The 18,044-nt window shown below is 32.8% G+C and overlaps 4 protein-coding genes across 5 annotated transcripts; 3 read left to right on the forward strand and 1 right to left on the reverse strand.

Moving 5' to 3' along the window:
- The first annotated feature begins 5,129 nt into the window (after positions 1-5,129).
- LOC121204678 (ethylene-response factor C3) lies at positions 5,130-6,081 on the forward strand. The gene has a single exon (XM_041074980.1). It carries the CDS (start codon positions 5,200-5,202, stop codon positions 5,842-5,844), a length of 645 nt encoding a protein of 214 aa, XP_040930914.1. The 5' UTR covers positions 5,130-5,199; the 3' UTR covers positions 5,845-6,081.
- Positions 6,082-6,564: 483 nt separating this feature from the next.
- Positions 6,565-8,988, forward strand: LOC107927511 (chromatin modification-related protein MEAF6). 2 transcript variants are annotated; one of them, XM_016858597.2, is made up of 7 exons: positions 6,565-6,864; positions 6,970-7,064; positions 7,154-7,254; positions 7,666-7,735; positions 8,181-8,208; positions 8,286-8,349; positions 8,448-8,988. In XM_016858597.2, the coding sequence occupies exons 1-7, from the start codon at positions 6,852-6,854 to the stop codon at positions 8,545-8,547; spliced, it is 471 nt and encodes a 156-aa protein (XP_016714086.1). In that variant the 5' UTR covers positions 6,565-6,851; the 3' UTR covers positions 8,548-8,988. The 2 variants fall into 2 exon arrangements, with proteins under 2 accessions (XP_016714086.1, XP_016714087.1); XM_016858598.2 differs by having other exon boundaries at positions 8,289-8,349.
- Positions 8,989-9,442: 454 nt separating this feature from the next.
- LOC107927508 (mitochondrial import inner membrane translocase subunit TIM44-2) lies at positions 9,443-14,275 on the reverse strand. Its single transcript, XM_016858593.2, has 14 exons — positions 13,789-14,275; positions 13,610-13,716; positions 13,452-13,514; positions 13,242-13,317; positions 12,269-12,313; positions 11,768-12,181; positions 11,609-11,677; positions 11,389-11,453; positions 11,211-11,279; positions 11,056-11,128; positions 10,842-10,946; positions 10,676-10,747; positions 10,507-10,569; positions 9,443-9,856 (listed from the first exon to the last, which is right to left on the reverse strand). The coding sequence occupies exons 1-14, from the start codon at positions 13,861-13,863 to the stop codon at positions 9,725-9,727; spliced, it is 1,428 nt and encodes a 475-aa protein (XP_016714082.1). The 5' UTR covers positions 13,864-14,275; the 3' UTR covers positions 9,443-9,724.
- Positions 14,276-14,984: 709 nt separating this feature from the next.
- Positions 14,985-17,590, forward strand: LOC107927487 (rho-N domain-containing protein 1, chloroplastic). The gene is made up of 2 exons (XM_016858556.2): positions 14,985-15,159; positions 16,197-17,590. The coding sequence occupies exons 1-2, from the start codon at positions 15,120-15,122 to the stop codon at positions 17,300-17,302; spliced, it is 1,146 nt and encodes a 381-aa protein (XP_016714045.1). The 5' UTR covers positions 14,985-15,119; the 3' UTR covers positions 17,303-17,590.
- The last annotated feature ends 454 nt before the right edge of the window (positions 17,591-18,044 follow it).

Raw genomic sequence — 18,044 nt, forward strand, 5'->3', positions numbered from 1 at the left:
ATAGGTATATGAGTCTAGATTCAGGGAAAATTTACGGATCTTGATTTTGAGTTTCGTAACTCGAGATATGATTTTTCTTGTGACTGTGACGCAAGTAGCTTAAAAGCTGTGAATGTAGAAACAAATAATCCAAAGTTCTAAAAATGTTAAATTAAGCTTAGTAACACCTCATACTCGACTCCGGCGACGGTCTCGGGCGTGGGGGCGTTACACATGTCTTCTCCATTTTCAGTTTGTAAATTTATTTTGTGAGTATCTTTATTGGTTCATAAGTTGTGATGGATAGATGACGGCACCTGTCATTCACTAAAACTCCACCGACCACCAGTAATTTTTCTTGAAAAGTGGGTGGCTCTTCGTCAGCTCTTAATATGCTTCTATTTTGAGAGTATTTAGAATAATAAATGATTTTGCAAGTCGATTTAGACTAGTGCTGTTTTAAGTTTTATATGTTTTTTGTTTGTTTTTTTATTTTTTAATAAGTTTTCAGTTTTAGAAGTTTTTATTTGCTCTTGTAGCACATTTTTTGTTCTTACTTATGCATTTAACCTTAGTTTTACAAGTGATTTTAGGGATGATTTTGTTGTCGTCCTATCTAGTTTGGCGAATGCTCGATTCTTTTGTCAATTTTTCTTGTTGCTTTGGACCATCCGGGGTTGATTTCCTTATCGTATTAAGTGCTTGCAATCACTCAAATATGTCGTGCTTGAGTTTTGATAAAGCCAATTGTCTACGTGTTATGATGTTCTATTGATGCTAAGGCTAAAACTTTTGTTATGTTGATAAAGCTTGTCTTTCACTATCTATAACGAGTATTTGTTAATTTTTTCCCCCTGAATTATATGGTTTCATTCATTGAATGAATTAATAAATTTACTTTTAAGAAAAAAATACCAACTTAAATCGAAAAAAAAAATACCGACTTGAGCATGTGACTTGTCATTTAAAAAAATATATATATATTACTTTTAAAAAGAATTGGATGGCAAAGTAGAAGCCTACGAACTTTGATATTTCCGGTTGAAGTCCCACTTTTACCTATATTTATTTTGGATTTAAATTTTACTATGTTTGGGTTTTGTCTAGATTTATTTATATTTCAGTTATATTTTGCACGGTTAAAGTATCATGAAAGCTATTGTGTTAGGAGTCAATTTGTATTTTTCTCACTTTACTCAAAAAATGAACAAATTAGTCATTGTATGTTAGACCAAAGAGCAAACTGGTCATTCTGTTAAAAATTTCATTAATTTCTACTATTAAAAATTGGCTCTACACGTGTACCTATCTAATTGTTCTGTCAACCAAACCAATTTTTAATAGTAAAAATAGATGAAACTTTTAATATACTGGACTAATTTGCTTTTTTGTCTAACATACAAAGACTAATTTGTCTATTTTTTAGACCAAATGCAATATGATTCTTAGTACAGAGGTCTCCATGATAATTTTACTTATGTTATAGTCATTCGATTTTAGTTATAATTACTCGAACATGTATTATTTGTAATTGTATATATACTTATAAACTTGTTAAAAAACCCTGGATAAAGCAATAAATCAGGGGTGTAGCTAGGGGGCTGGCAAGGGCCTCGAGTCCCCTTAAAATGGAATTTTTTTTTATTTAGGCTCTTTAAAAATTTAAATTAGTAAAAGTAAAATTGTACTTTAATCTCTAAAAATATAAAATTTTGATTTAATCCTTTAAAAATTATAAAAATATATACTATTAAAATAGTAAAATTATATTTTTACTATCGCAAAAATTATAATTTAATTTTACCCCTTGAAAAAATTTTATGATTTCACCCTGACAATAATATGATTATTTTCAAAGATTAAACCTAATTTAATCCAAAAAGTTGATAATATGAAGAGCTTAAACGTTTTAAGAAACCCGAATATTTCTAAATATATGATTGTTTAGGGAGGCTGAATGTGGTCCGTAATATATATTCTTCAATGAAACTACGACGGAAAGCACGCCCTGATCTTAGTCTTTTCTTGCATGAATATTGACTTTCTTTTTTCATCTTTAGGATAAGTGATTTCCTTTGTTAAATTATGTTGTAAGTCCCTATATTTTGATAAAATTTGAGATTTAATCATTATACTTAAAAAGGTAAAAATTAAATCCTTCTTGTTAAGAGTGAGTAGGCTCCTTTGGGAGAAGTCTTTGAAGTGTAAATCCTTCTTGTTAAGAGTAAGTAGGCTCCTTTGGGAGAAGTCTTTGAAGTGTCGTTTGCTGGTCAACCGACCGAACTTCCAACAACTAAAGGTATTGTCCTTAGCCTCCGCGGAAAGTTGTGTATGGTAGTGACCATTTAACCCTTAGGTTGGTGGTTCTAATCATCTCGCGCTCAAGTAGATAAATTATTATTCGCACGTCCTATACTAACACTTCTCTCAAGTCTTGCAAGTCATATCTCCACCAACCAAGGGGGCAAGGCACCTTTCTTTGTGAATCATACACAGCTTTTTGCGAAGGATAGAGACTAAACCCTGATACGAGGAAAATACCTTTGGTTGTTGGAGGTTCGACTGGCTACTCGATGGACAACACTTCGAAGACTACCCTCAACACACAAGGTTTTTTTATTTAGTTATATCAGTCCAATTATTAGAATCGCTAGTGTTTTTTATCCAAATTTGTTAACTTAAAATTTTGATTATACTGTCCTCATATAATTAACAGAAAATAATCTCTAATTTTATACAAGTACGTACAATGACTAACAACAAGTTTTAATTTTTATTTTATTTTTTTATAGAACTATTCATAATCCCTTTTCAACTCTTAATTAAATAGGAAGATAAATGCATTTTAGTGCGTTCAAACCCATGTCTTCTTACACTGACGATAATATTGATACAACTGAGTTAAAACTCATTCCATTTTTCTTTTTAATTTATTAAGTAAGAAAAAATGAAGAAAGAACCAAGGCAATGACCGCACTTGTCGTTTTCAAATGTCGTTTTTGTCATTTTCGATGTTGTAATTGTTGACACAAATTAGAGGTGGAGCGTTGTTTAAGCTTACCCATTTTATTTAAACACTTAGATGGGGGGTCCCCTTTATCAATTAATTAATTAATTTTAGGCTTATGGAAACAATAGGTTAATTCGTTGTATCGAATTTTTTTTTACTGTTATTCGACCAGACAATCAAGCTTAATTTTTTGTATTTTTCTTAATATTTTTAATTATGCTAAAATTTAGAGTTGCAATAGAGAGACTACAGTCATTGAATTAAAATTGATAAAAGGACTAAATTTCAATTGTATAAATAGTACAGGGGCTTGAATCACATTATATATATTATAGCAATTTGAAGTTACAAAAAAAAAATTATGTGGCGTGCTTATAATCAGCTGTTTATCATTGCATTATTCTACCATGTGTAATTATTTATCATATTTTTAAAAAAATTAATTAAAGGTAAGCTCTTTATTAATACATATTACCAAATTTGGAATACAAAAAATTCTTTAGTAATCGTATTAATAATTATAAAATAATAAATTATATTTTTTAATAAAAAGATTTTGGTTTCAAAATTCCAAGAATCCCTGCTCTTTAATTTTTTTTAAAAAAGTATTTTTATCAATTATGTTTTATACAGATTAGATTAGAAATTAAAGTATTGTATCCGTTTTGTATAATAAAAAATATTAAGTATATAGTAACTTTAAAACTCGTGACTTGCATCTACTCCTTAAGAGGCCTAGAGAATATAAAAAATTAATTACTGAACTCACTCTGATAAATACATTAAGAAATAATATATATATATATTAGGCTATGTTTAATATAAAATTTGATTATAGGAATAAAGATTTTCAAATTATTAAAAATGTGCAAATCTAATAATTTAAATATAGTAAATATTATTGTAGTATTTTTTATTTGAATATATAGTTAATACAATACCCATAATTAACTATAATTTTTATTTGACTTTCTATTTTTTTTTTGTTAAATATCATCTTATATAAAGTTGTTAGTTGTTGTTGAAATAATAAAATGGATTTCAGGTATTAAATTTCTCAGCGTTATGATATCTTTCAATTTCGAAACCCACTTTCCCGATACCTGTAATTATGTGTAGCACACTAATTCCTACTGTTTTATTACTTTATTTTACACTATCTACAAGTGAAATGTAGATGGAGTAGAAAATATACACGAGCAATATAATAAATGTATTAGATTTCTTTTTAGGAATTTTCCTTTGTATGGAATCACACCATTTTTAACTTTTTTATAAGTTTTAGTAGATTTTGGTATGAAATCGAAAAAAAGAAGTGAGAACTTGATGTTGATTGAAAACATTGCTGGTCGAAGATGATGTCGCGCATGATGGTTTATGGCAGTGGTTGCTTTTTTGAGAAAAGGAAGAAGTGTAGAAAAAAATAAGGAGTTTTTTAAAGAAGGAAAAAAAAAAAGTGAAAATGGAAAAATGTAGACGATTCAAAGTCATTAAAGGCTTGATTAATGATAAAACTTCATGTAAGAGTAGATTTCGGAATCTAAATTTTGAGTTAACTTTATTTTAGATAATATGTTTTTACTCGGACATGAAATTTTAAAATTGAATTAATGTCATATTAGCATGATTTAAAAAATTTATATTATCTAACTTTAATGGGATTAACCATCAATGCTATCAATTTATAACAACTAATAACATTATAAACAAAAATAAAAGACCAAATCATACCAAATAAAAGTAAAAAATTAAATTTTGAAATTTAACATAATAGAAGGACTAAAACTAGAATTAGACCGAAATAAGTTTATCTGAATTTATCAAAATTTTAGTCTTATTAAATAATTCATCCTTGATTTTTTTTTTTAAAGAAATTTTATTTTTTAATAATTTCTCTGGTAGTCTCCAGCTCCCAACTTTTTTTTTCCAAAGCTCCTTCCACAATATTGTGACTAATGTCTGCCACGTAGGCAAAAAAACCAATTATTCTGCCATGTCACTATAGATGTATGCAATTTTGAGTCTAACCCGCCGCCGTGCGTCATTTGACTCACGTGCGTAATTCTTTTTTTTTTTTTTTCTTGTTCTATTTTTCTCTAACTGGTATATAAACAGAGTCCAGTCGTTGAAAAATGTCGTGAGACCAAACAAAAAAAAAAAAAAAACAGTTCGCTACCACTTGCCGCTTAGAGATAACTAAAGCAAATACCATGGACGAGTCTTCTTCCTTTCAATACTCAACGACATCGGAAGTCTCGCCTGAGTCGTCATTTTGCTCGCCGGAGCCGTACAGTTCAGTTTTCTTCAACTTCAACGACGCAGAAGAACTGCTTTGGATGGATTTATTGGCTGAAGGCGGGCGACCCAAACCCGAACCCGAAGAGGTTACTTCCGAGGTTAAACAACCCGAACCGGAGCCCAAAGGGGAACGGAATTACAGAGGGGTAAGGAAGAGGCCGTGGGGGAAATACGCAGCGGAGATAAGGGACTCAACGAGGAACGGCGTTAGGGTATGGATAGGAACATTCGACAGTGCCGAAGAAGCTGCTTTAGCTTACGACCAAGCGGCGTTCGCTATGAAAGGAGCGTTGGCTACACTCAATTTTCCGATGGAAGTCGTTAAGGAATCGCTTGAAGAAATGAAGTATCGGTGCGAAGAAGGTTGTTCACCTGTCGTGGCTTTGAAGAAGAGGCATTACTTAAGGAAAAGATCATCGTCGTCGTCGTCGACGGTGAAGAACAAGAGAAGTAAACGGAACGAGGTGGTCGGACAACAACAACAACAACAACGGAACCTGGTGGTGTTTGAGGATTTAGGAGCTGATTACTTGGAACAGCTTCTTAGTTCGTGTTGAAAACGGTGTCGACGACGATGGGGTCGTGGTATTCTTTTTTTAATCTCAATATTTTGATTCCATTTCAGATTTTCTTTTTGTTGATTTCATTCACTCTTAGTGCAGTCCCATTTTTTCCTTTAGGGGGGCTGATTTCGATCGGGGCTGTTAAATCTTGTTCCATAGTATATCTGATTCTGGTTTGTTTTTTGTAAAGTTGATCTTAAAAAAGAAGAAAAATAAAATTGCATTTTGTTACATTTTTGTATATTTTTAATATTTCCGACATGAAATTATCCTCTTCTGGTGGTCGCGTATATATTTTTCTCATCCATTTAAATATTTAATTTAGTATTAAAATTAAAGGACAAAAAGAGCTCGTTTACTAAATTAAAAGTTGAAGTTAGGATAAGTAATGGAATAAAGTAATCTCAAATATCAAATTAAAATTTTTTTAAATAATAAACTGAATATTAAAATTAAACTCAAATATTAATTTAAACATTAAAGATAAACTTAAAAAACAAATAATATATATATTTAGAATAAACCCGACTTAATAAGAGAAATTTATCAATTTTTTATACCTAAATCGTGATTATTTAAATCGAATCAATGAAACAAAGAATTTATTTAGAAAATCGTATCAAATCAATTAAATCAATGATTAAACTAATTTTTTAATATTAATAAATTTTGATAATTTATTTAATCCAACTTATGATACTAAAGAGCTTCACCCAAATATATTTGGATTATTTATAGACGCATCATCATACCCCGCGTATAAATGGCGCAATACTGTTGGCTGGAAGATTACGATCGTACTGACAATTTCGCAAATTTCGCAACTTTTTAAAACTTTGAAATCGGATTCTATATTTTTTTCCTTTCGACCTTTTAAATTTCGAAAGGGATCCGATCCGGTTCTCCAAAAGGTCCTTCCATCATAAAAAAGATTTGGGGAAAGCTCCACTTTAGGTTTTTTTTAGGGTTCTAAAATTATCTCAACGATTTCGCGCGAAAATATGGATTACGATGGTAGCCGTTACGATCCCCATTTTCTTTTCAATCTATTTTTTTTTTATTTTCATTGCCCTTTTTGTTATTATTAATGGATTGAAACCTTTGTTTTGTTTTTTTTAGGTCAAAGAGGATCAGCAACACCGTCAACAATGTTGGCTTCTCTGCTTAATAAAAGAGCTAAGCTTCAAGAAGAGCTACGAAGCATCGAAAGACAAGTAGTGATTTCATCATTTTTCTCCTTGTTCTTCTTTTTTCCTCCCGATTTGATTCGATTTTTTTTTAAGTTTCCTGTTTTTAAATGCAGGTATATGATATGGAAACAAGTTATTTGCAGGATCCAAGCCAATGTGGTCACGTTTTGAAAGGTTTCGAGGGATTCCTCTCTTCATCGAAGAATACTGCGCTGTATGGATTGCCTGTTCTAACACTCTTTTCCTTAGTTTATTTCTTCATGGAATGTAGAGCTGCTTGTTCATATATCCTTATAACGTTTAGTATTCTAGCTTAAACACAAATTATTGAATGTGTCGAAAATCAACACGAATACGATTCTCGTGTTAAATGTGTTGTGCTAATTGTATTCAGATGTCTTGTATTTCTCATATTGTGTCCAAAATTGCCTGTTTTGTTCAATTTTATATATATTCAGGGTTTATTTAGGGGAAAAAAACATGATTTGTAAGTGTAGATTTCATTAGATGCATGCTCAAGGACACTGCGGCTTAGCTAATTTTTTAAAGTTCTAAAAGTTCCAATGAAATTTATCTTATGGATTTGTATATTGAATATGAACTATGTATTGAACTTGTCTTGCAGCTTGAAGCGGTCCAGGAAGTTTCAGCCGGAAGATAGGCTATTCTCGTTGTCTTCTGTCACTTCACCCGCGGTGTGTGTTCTTGTTTACTTGCATTTCTACTATTTGTCATGTCAAATGAAGTAAGATAGGAAATTGGTTTCGTCAAATGCCAACACTGAACTATTGTTCTGTTATATAGAGTTGCAGATGGGGTTTGTTTTGCTTTGATTATGTGTTACTATTGCTGCATATAAAAGCACCATAGTTTATATGCCTTCATAAACCAATCCTTTCTCACACTCCTCAACTATATACATCAAAATTAATATATTGCTGTCCACTCTATAGAAGATCCTGCTAAATGTTTCCACAACGGCATGAAAGATGAATTTCTCAGTATGGTAGTTTTTTAGTGTTTACTGCAGCTATTTTTCCTTAAAAAGTAATTGAATGGCTTGAATGGATAAATAATATGGTGTCCCCATCATGAGCAAGTTTTTCCGACTGATTTTTGTTCTGCCATTGTTTCTTTCAGGCTGAAGAGGTTGCCGCCGGTAGAGATGGTGAGCCTATAATATGCAAATGCATCAACAGATTTCCTTTCTTGATGTTTCATTGGTTGTTATTCCTTTGTGTTTAGCAGATGGGAAGTCGTACTACGGTGTGGGTCGGTCTAAGGGTGGAGGTTACTTTGCCAATGGGCAGTAAGTGCATTAATTCTTTAAAGAATTTACTTTAATCCGAAATTCTAAACCCGAAATGATCTAAAACTCATGTCTCGTGTTTTTTCTTTTTTTTACAGAGGAAAGCCAAAGAAGGGAAGAGTTAGAGAAGTCAAGAGAATAAGACACTCTAGTGAACCAGATTTTGACTATGATGATGATCCTGATGTCACATTTTGAAACCTCTTTTATCTGATGAAATGCTTCTTGGCCTTTCCCTCGAGCTTTTAACTTGTTCGTTTTGAAACGATCATTAATGGCGGATGTTATTTTCAGGATTTTGAAGTTTACGTTTTCATGGTGCTCAAACTGAATCATGGGGTACATATGGTTTCAATGTTGAATGGCAATGTAAATCAACTTTGTACAGTTGAAAGCTTCGGACCAAGTTTCAGGCAACAAGTTTCTTCTCTTGTTTCATTTTAGCAGTATTATTACCATTTCAACAAGGTAGTATTTTCAAGTTCAAGTGGTTTTGAATTTGAAAATTTTAAGTTTGATTTTTATTTATTTATCAAGTTTAGATTCAAATTGGTCTATCAAGTTTAAGTGATTAACTTTTTATGATAAAATGAAATGAATAAAAAATTCCATCGTCCACGGTAGGCATGCTTAGTTTCATCATTCGCTCCGTTGTGATGTGTAATTTTGAAAAGTACTATCATATCCGTAGAAGTGGATACATCCATTTTTTACCATTCTACTTTTTGCTATTAATATCTTCAATGTTTTTAAAATTGAGTAAATTCCATTCTTAATTTTTCATAAAATATATTAATTTCTTTCATAATATATCAATTATATTTTTATCATTTTAATAATTGAATATATAATAGACTCCACTATTGGGAAAAAAACCACACCACATTCAGCGTCTATTTTTCAAAAATTAAAATCCAATCTGTTGGAAATCGATTGAAAAATTCAGAAAATAAAATTCACTCCATTCAATTCAAATCAAATCAAATCATTTAGCCATCCATTGAATATCCAAATTCGGATAAAAGTAAACAAATTGCAGTAACTAAGAAGCCATTGAATTTAAATGATAAGATTTGTTGATGAAGTGCTAAAATTCATCAATGAAGAGGAACATCATACATTGAACTGCAATTCACAATTTCAGGTAAACCTGATCTTAAACATAAATGAACATGAACATGAACATGCTTTGGTAACAATTCCTTTTATTTGCTGAAAATAATAAATAAAAAATTCATTTCATCAGCTAAAATCTCCCTGGTGAAGAAACTAACAAAACCCAGAGAGGAGGATCATATCATCGGAAAAAATATTATCAAGGGGTCAAATCTTACAATATCCATCTATAAGAGGACATCGGCATAAAATCGAGCTTTTAGATGAGGGCTTGTATACCAATTTGTTGCATTTCTCTAAGCTTCCATATTGGATAAAGAGCACCCTCTCCAAGTTCTTCTACATCCACTTGTTGCATGGCCCATGCATAATACACCGTGTGAATTGTATCCTAGTAAAAAAAAAAAGACAGTTTTATGGTAAATAAAAGATCAAAATATATTTTTCTTTCTTTTTTCGATCAATACAATATTAAGGGTGGACAGGGCGAAGCCAAAAAAATTTTCTGGGGGTCAAAATTAAGTAACATATATATTTAATTTTATGAGAGAACTAATCATTTTAATAGCTTATATATCTATAATTCTTTAAAGAACTAAATCAAGATTTTATTATTTTTTGGGGAGCAAAATGCAATTTTGCTATAAACTAGTTTAAATATTTCATAAATTTTAAAGGGGCAAAAATAAGATTTCACATTCTCTAGCACCACTTTTGGGCTGGAGAATGCTAAATGTCCTTAAACTTTGGTCCAGATTCTAAACTGATCCTCAAACTTCAAAACGTACATACTAATTGCGTCCTCAAAATATTAGAGACTATTTCTTTTTTGATAGTCAGATCCATAACGGTACACATTTAAACATTGATCCATGTATTTTAAATATGCTCCATGTCAATACCAACTTAACATTTAACGACCAAGCTGACAGAAAGACTTGCTTGGAAGTTTCAGAGACCAATTTAGAATCTAAGCCATAGTTTGGGAACCATCTAGTTCAATTAAAAGTATGACAAGCGGAAAAACAACTTTTCATTTACCTTTCCACCTTCTGTTATTTTGCCCTCTCTATTTCGTACACAATATATTTGTTGCGTTTGAAACTGCGAACATCAAAACGAGAAAAGGCCATCAGCATCAGCTTTAAAAACTTTTAAGAAACTCAAATTGATTAAGAAATCAAAGAAGCAAAAGAAGAAAAACTCGAACCGCCACTATGATAATAGGGGAAGTCCCCATCATTTTGGTCTCTCTAACTTCTACATCTGATATATGTAGAATCTGCAACAAAAAGTGAAGGCCTGAATTAGTAACAGCGCTTCATATCAAGTATCTAAGTGAACACAAGATTTAGAACCCGATCATCCCAACTTACCTTGTTATCAAAAAATATACCATGGCTCTGATAAGCAATATGCTCCGCTTTGCACCTGTCAATAACTTCAGGACTACAATACTTTTTCAAAGTTTCAACATCTCCCTGCATGTATAAAGTATTTATATATATATTAGAGAAAGCCACTATCCGAGACATTATTTTTTTTGGAAAATATAAAACTGTATAACATAAGGCCAGGAAAACCCCTTACTTTTATATAAGCATTCAGGACTGGTCTGATTGCTTCTTGAACTTCAGCTACAAACTCTGGCAAAGAAAATGACCTATATTCCATGCCCCAAAGAAGGTTGTAAAGAAATGGAACATAAAGTACTGAAGCATAAACAAAAGGAGAGGTGACCATACGGATCTCGTCGGCGTATTTCTTTGTATGATGCTGCAGCATCTGTTTCTTGAAAGATACTCTCGTTTATACTGTCAAAACATGTTATGGGATCAGCATACAAAAAGACTGCATCAATAACTTCCTAATTTGTAAGTTGAAAGATTACTAGAAAAGTAGAAGCGGAAAAGTATAGCATACTCCTGAATTTTGTGAACAATGGGGTTATCACTGGTCTCCCATCTTTCACGCATATCTTCTGCAATCTGCCAATGCAGCCATATAATAATTTCAAACAGTTCAATGGAAGGTTCGGGTATATAACTTTTCCTGGATTTCACGAATCAAGACAGTACAGTATAGGAAAATATATAGAGCATGCATCAAAACCGAAATAAATAGCAATAGGATGGAAACTTACCTCTTGGCCCTTCGTCACAACGGGTTCACTCATCCCGCTAACACGCTTGAATAATGGATGACCTTGCATCTATACAGAAGAAAACAAAGTTTGTTCAAATAAGAAGAAGAAAAACTTAAGTGATATTCAAGTAAAACTCAACACCTACAATAAACTTACTTTCTCTTTGAACGCCTCCCACTTTTTACTCCAAGGGGATTGCTTAGATGGCAAAACAACAATATCAGTTCTTGTACTTCTTTCACCTGTCGATGAAGGAGGTGGGGTATACTCCAGGTGTTTTCTCTTACTCGGATTACCACTTAACTCATCCTTAACAATGTCATAACCCTTCTTTGCTAAATCGACAACCTTTGCTTCCTTTAACTTTTGGAAAGCTGAAGAAACCTTTGGAGAAGACATGCGAGACTTAAATTTTCCAAATACAGTTTCCGTGGCATCACTCGTTCCAGGTTGCTGGTCATTTTGTTCTTTGGATGATGTTGTGCCTTCATCTTTTGCATCAGCACCCTGCTGAGCTGAAGTATCGGACTGTGAAAACTCTTCCTTTCCAATCCCAAAAGTTCCCTTAACCTAAGTCAGTGATATCGAATAACTTAATAAAAACGGTCACGGACATAATATGTAGGTCAAATAGCTTGCTTTAAAAAAAAAATATACCTCCTCTTTGGCAGCTGAAATCTTCTCTTTCACATTGGCAGAAACCTACTACCAACACAATACCAATCAAATATGAATTATGTATCACTAACGTAACAAAAAAGCTCCATCAAAAGCTTCACATTTTTAAACATACAGAACATTTTTCACATCACACAACCAGGATAAAAATTACAATAAAACACTAATTTTATGTAGCAACAAGAATGCTGGTAAAAGTACCATGAAGGCTCCTATAGTAGGAGTCAGATAGCAATTTGTCCCTTCTACCCAAAAAAATGGGCAAATTAGTGCAAATTGATCCTTTCTATTAAAAACTTCATCCATTTGTACCGTTAAAAATTGGAGTGGCTGATAGAATAACCATATAGTGACACATCATGCGTACCTCATGTCTGTTGAGGTATAGGGGCCAGTTTTTAACAATAGAAATTGATAATAAAAAAACCAATTTGCTCTTTAGTCTAACTTACAAAGACAAATTTGCCTAATTTTTTAGTAGAGGGGGCAAAATGAAATCCAACTCCTAGTATAGAGGCCTCCATGGTATCTTTACACAAGAACGCGAGATATGATTCTAGTCATATTGTTCCACATAACGACCAATATAGAATCCAAATTACCAAAACCCTGGCTTAATCATCATAATGTAACACACACTTATATATTTACAAAATAGTGCGATATAAAATCTAATTGAGGTCGCTTTTCAATAATCATCCTTAGCTTTTTCTCTAAATCAGCCCAATGCCAAAGCTATGGTCAAATTCTAGCATATTAACTCCACAAAATGAATTGTATACAGAACACACAATTAAAAGCTACATATAATTTATGGGTACTAAGAAATTCAGATAAACATGCATTACAAAGAAATGCGACTCGGAAAAGAAACATAACAGATGCAAAACATATTGTCATTATAAATTAGTTTAAGTAAACAATGAAGAGAAGATAAATCTAAAACCCCAACCTTTTTAGCTGTAGCTTCGGCCCCTGTCCACACACCATCAACCTGTTTGTAAAGCTGCTCGGTTGTCTGCTTCGTTCTGCATTCGCCATTTCACCATGTCAGGCCAATCCCCTTGACATACAAGGGTATGTCTCAGCCTACTAACCCTAACAATGCTAATATTTACAACTAAAACATAACGTGGTTACTTCAATACAAGAGAAAAATTACCTAACTTTCAGCTCTTCCGCTTTCCCTTTTAGCTCCTCAACTGATTGCTTAAAATCCTGATTTCTACAATATGATGCAACCCCGTCAAAATAAAGATAAAAAAGACTTATTCTTAATCCTTTCTCAAAATGAAGCAATATATAATTAGCTTCAAATACCTGTTAGCTTCGCCTTTAATTTTCTTGGAGAATTCATTGAAGACACTGAACTGTCGATTTCTCGAATACCCTTTTCCAGATAGCAATCTTAATCTTACATTCGAACCCTAAAATACCAAAACCCCACCAAACAAAATAAAATATGGGAAAAAATTTAGGCAGAAATTTAAACTCTGTACCTGTTGAGACGTAAGGCGTTGAAAAAGGGGCTGTCTTGCAATGAGAAAATCACGAACCAGTTTCCTACTAGCCATAATTAACCAAATTTTTTTGAGAAAAACGTTCTAGGGTGTTTGTTCTTTTACAAATACATTTGAATGTGGTATAAAATTCGGATTTTTTTTCCAAAAATATGGGTAACCAAGGAGACTTCGATTAATTTTTATGTTAATGAAACTTTGGGGATTGTTCGGTTAATGAAATTAACTAAATTTTTCTTTGGAACTTTCCCTGGAAAAAAAGAACGATGGAATCAAGTGGCGCCTGTTGGTTAAAGAATAAAGTTTTGTTCTTTGATATGAAAGATGGGTTAAAAGATTAGGGTTTTCGTTGCCCATGTTAGGTGTGTGAAATTACTTGAAAGGACCCTCTTGAAGGTTTAAGAAAAAGTTAAAATCTGCTCAAAGGTTTTTGCACATTTAAAATTTAATCCCTCTATTTTAAAACAACATTGTTTTTAGTTTTTTTATTTATTTAATAACTTAGCACCTAATCCGAAACAGCATTCAATTAAACCCTTAATAAAATATAGGATAAACTACATACAATGTCACTAAACTATTAGTAAATTTACGTTTTGATCACTTAACTTTAAAAAGTTATAAAATAGTTATTAAACTATTTAAATATTTTCATTTAAGTCACTATACCATTAAAATTATTGTTGTAGTACACCCTTCTCATTCCCACCATCTATACCAATCGAAAACTTTCCTTCCACTTCTCATCTACAATCCCAGATTTTTTTCATGAAACAATTTTGAAAGACATGAATATGAAAACTAAAATCCAAATAGTTTTCTTCTCTGATCTAACATTGACCATCAGATCAATTTGGATCTAAAGTATGCTATTATACTCGTTGATGGGTATTGATCTACCGTATTGAACTTCGAATCATAGTTGGATCTAGCTAACTAAACTTTAAAAAAATAAAAACTTAACAATCTAATGATTTAAATAAAAACTTTCGAATAATTTACTATTTTAAAACTTTTTAAAATTGAGTAACCAAATCATAAACTTACTAATAGTTTTTTTACCTTCCTTGGTTGTAGTGAAATGCAAAAATGGATAATGAATTGGGCCGTTTTGATATTTTCTTATGGGGCCCGGCAGCCTCTTAAACCCTTGATCCACAATTGCCCATAAACAAAATGACAAATTACCGAATGAGTCCCTTATCAATGTCTCTCCGCTTATATATCATTTTATCAAACAAAAAAAAAACAGAAAACCCTGCGAAAAAGAATGCAAAACCGCCACAACGCTTTGTTTTGAAGCTTCACTCATGTCGCATGCACTTCATCTCGTCCCCAATAACATTCCTGGTAAAAATTCTCTCCTCCTTTTGTATTTATTTCTTTTGGGGTGTGTGGTTTTGCTTTTTGTTTGGTTACTAAGAAAATGAAATGAAATTGAAGGAAATGTTTATTCTACTCGAGGTTGAGGGCTATGATGATTTTTTTTATGAACACCCCATTTTTTGTTAACGGGTGTTTTTCATTTTGAATTTATTTTAATTGGTACTTTTTTTTTTGATTCAATAGTCTTATCCTCAGATTATTTTGACTGTTCGTTCTGGTTTCTATGAAAGGGTTTGATGTTAGTCCAGGATGGTATGTTAAATTTGTTTAGATCTGTATTTTGTGGTTTGGGAAGTTGCTTAATTTTTTTTTTGTTATTTTCTAATTGCACTTTGGAAAGAGAAAAAATATTGAATTTATGCTTTTGATTTTGAGTAAGATTGCATTTTGCCCCTTCACTAAAAAAAAGGGCAAATTAGCCCTTTACTTGGATCAAAGAGCAAATGGTCCTTTGTGTTAAACATTTAATCCATTTCTATTATTAAAAACCAGTATGGCTGATTAAATAACCAGTCAATTACATGTGGCGTGACACATAAGGACCAGTTTTTAATAGAATTTTTAATACAAGGATCAGTTTGCTCTTTGATCTCACATACAAGGACTAATTTGCTTTTTTTAGTAGAGGGGGCAAATGCAATCCGGTTCCTAATATAAGGGCCTCTATGGTACTTTAACATGTTGAAGAAGGGAAAACTAAGTTGATTAAACTTGGCTTGGGTGAATGTCAAATATGAGTATATGTTCTACACGTGAGCATGCTTTGGTTGATTTGAAAGTTCATTTTCATCTTTTCCTGTTTAAATTGTTTGCAACTCTGTGGGTTTTACCCAAGGTAGTTCATGGTTCAGATTGTTGGTTTGTGATTCATATTTTGTTGTTTTTAGTTATTTGGATTTTTGGAATGTGATTTATGGGTAAAGAATTTTACCCCAAGATAATATTGCTTCTTAAATGGTTATTTTCTTTACTTTGGCTAACTCAGTACTGAACTGTTGTAGGTTATGGACCGACAGACTGCCGATATCTCTCCTACTCGGGCATTTCCGGAAGAGCAGTGACTCTATCTCCTTGCTCTTCACATAGTGACCACAAAATTTGTACACAGGTGAATGTTAGATCTTTGAAATGTAGTTCGAGGGGAATAATATCTTTTGTATGCAGAGCAGGTCCTGGTGGCCATAGGAGAAACCCTGACTTCTCGAGGCAAAGACCTGGGTATCGAGGGAAGAATAGACAAAATGAAGACCGGGAGAACTTTGAAAATCTAGATGAATCCGAAATGATATCTTCAAAAAATGGGCCGTTGCTTTCCCTTTCTGGTTCCACAAAATTTCAAGCCACTGCTGCCCCAGGTCCAAGAGAGAAGGAGATTGTGGAGCTTTTTAGGAAAGTCCAAGCTAAACTTCGAGAAAGAACTGCTGCTAAAGAAGATAAGAAAGCCGAAGCCTCACAAGGAAAGGGCAAAGAGAGTGAAACAGTTGATTCTCTCCTTAAGTTATTGAGGAAACACTCGGTCGAACAAGGTAAGAAAAAGAACAGCAATGGCAGCAGCAGAGACTTGAATTTAGATACTCCCGAAGTGAATGGCTCTTCGAATGAAGATAAAAGCTTTAGTTTCTTTGGTTCAAATGATAGAGTGAGGAGTGAGACGAAAGAATCCTATGCCCCTAGTTTAAGCAGACCAGCAACAAATTTCCGAAAGAAATCACCTGTTCCACAAATGAAATATCAGACACTTTATTCCGATGAGGAGATGGTAAATTCCGTGACACATGTCAATTCTGATAGGAAGAGAAATTTGAGTTTGGCCAAGTCACATCCTGCTGTCAATGATGTGCCTGAATTAGAGGAAGAACTGGAGTCTGAATCCGATCCTGAGCTTGAATCCGAGTCAATCTATCAAGAATCTGACATGTTGGATGAGTTGTCAGAGGATGAATCTTCTGATGTTGATGAGGAGGACAGCGAACAGCATATTGAGCATGAGGATTTGAGTGCTTTGAAACTACCAGAACTCAGAGCACTTGCAAAATCTCGTGGGTTAAAGGGATTTTCCAAAATGAAAAAGAATGATTTGGTGGCAATACTTAGTAGCTCGAGCTAGTTAGTAATGAAGCTGAAAAACTAAAGATCACTTACATTTTGATGGTTGTGATATGTGAGATTCTCATTTTGTTTTTTCATGGCACTTATTTTGTGTTTATTATTAAATGTATAACTAACCTGCCGAAAAATCCTTCCAAGAGGCGGGAAGCTATGGATGTTTCGATATAGTTTTGTCAGGTTACCCTTTTTACAGTTTTCCGCAAATCATTTGAGGAATCAACCTTCTTTTATTCTGTACTTAACATGTTTCACCAGTCAGGTGTCATTAAATTTTGTTCTAGTCGCATTATGATGTAGTTGAATTCTATTTTTCCCTCGGTTTCTTTCCTTAACGTTTTACCTGCAATCGAATGAAGCATTTAGTAAAATGTATAAGGAAGGTGCTGGCTATTTGCAAGAATGGGCCAAGCTACTCCATGTCACATTGTCTCAGCCTGACCCACTGAAAGCAAAGGAAAAGGTAGGCAGCTTAGTGTTTTTTTTCCTATTATTCTGTTAAAGTGCTCCTTTGAGTCCTTTCCTTGCATTGTCTGCTCCTGTATCTGGGATATCAATGCGATAAGTGAATTTCGTGTCATACTTAACCAGTTAAGTTGAATTGTGATTATATTGCATATATGTGTGATGAACTCTATGGAGGGGGTTCTATGACTTGTCCAACTATTTATAGGGACATCAAAAAGGCACAAGGTTTTCTTGCAAAACTCAGTAAACCTTAAAAGCTGTGTTTGCTTTTTACT

Source organism: Gossypium hirsutum, chromosome A08, assembly GCF_007990345.1.
Source record: "Gossypium hirsutum isolate 1008001.06 chromosome A08, Gossypium_hirsutum_v2.1, whole genome shotgun sequence".
In the NCBI taxonomy this organism is placed as follows: Eukaryota; Viridiplantae; Streptophyta; class Magnoliopsida; order Malvales; family Malvaceae; genus Gossypium; species Gossypium hirsutum.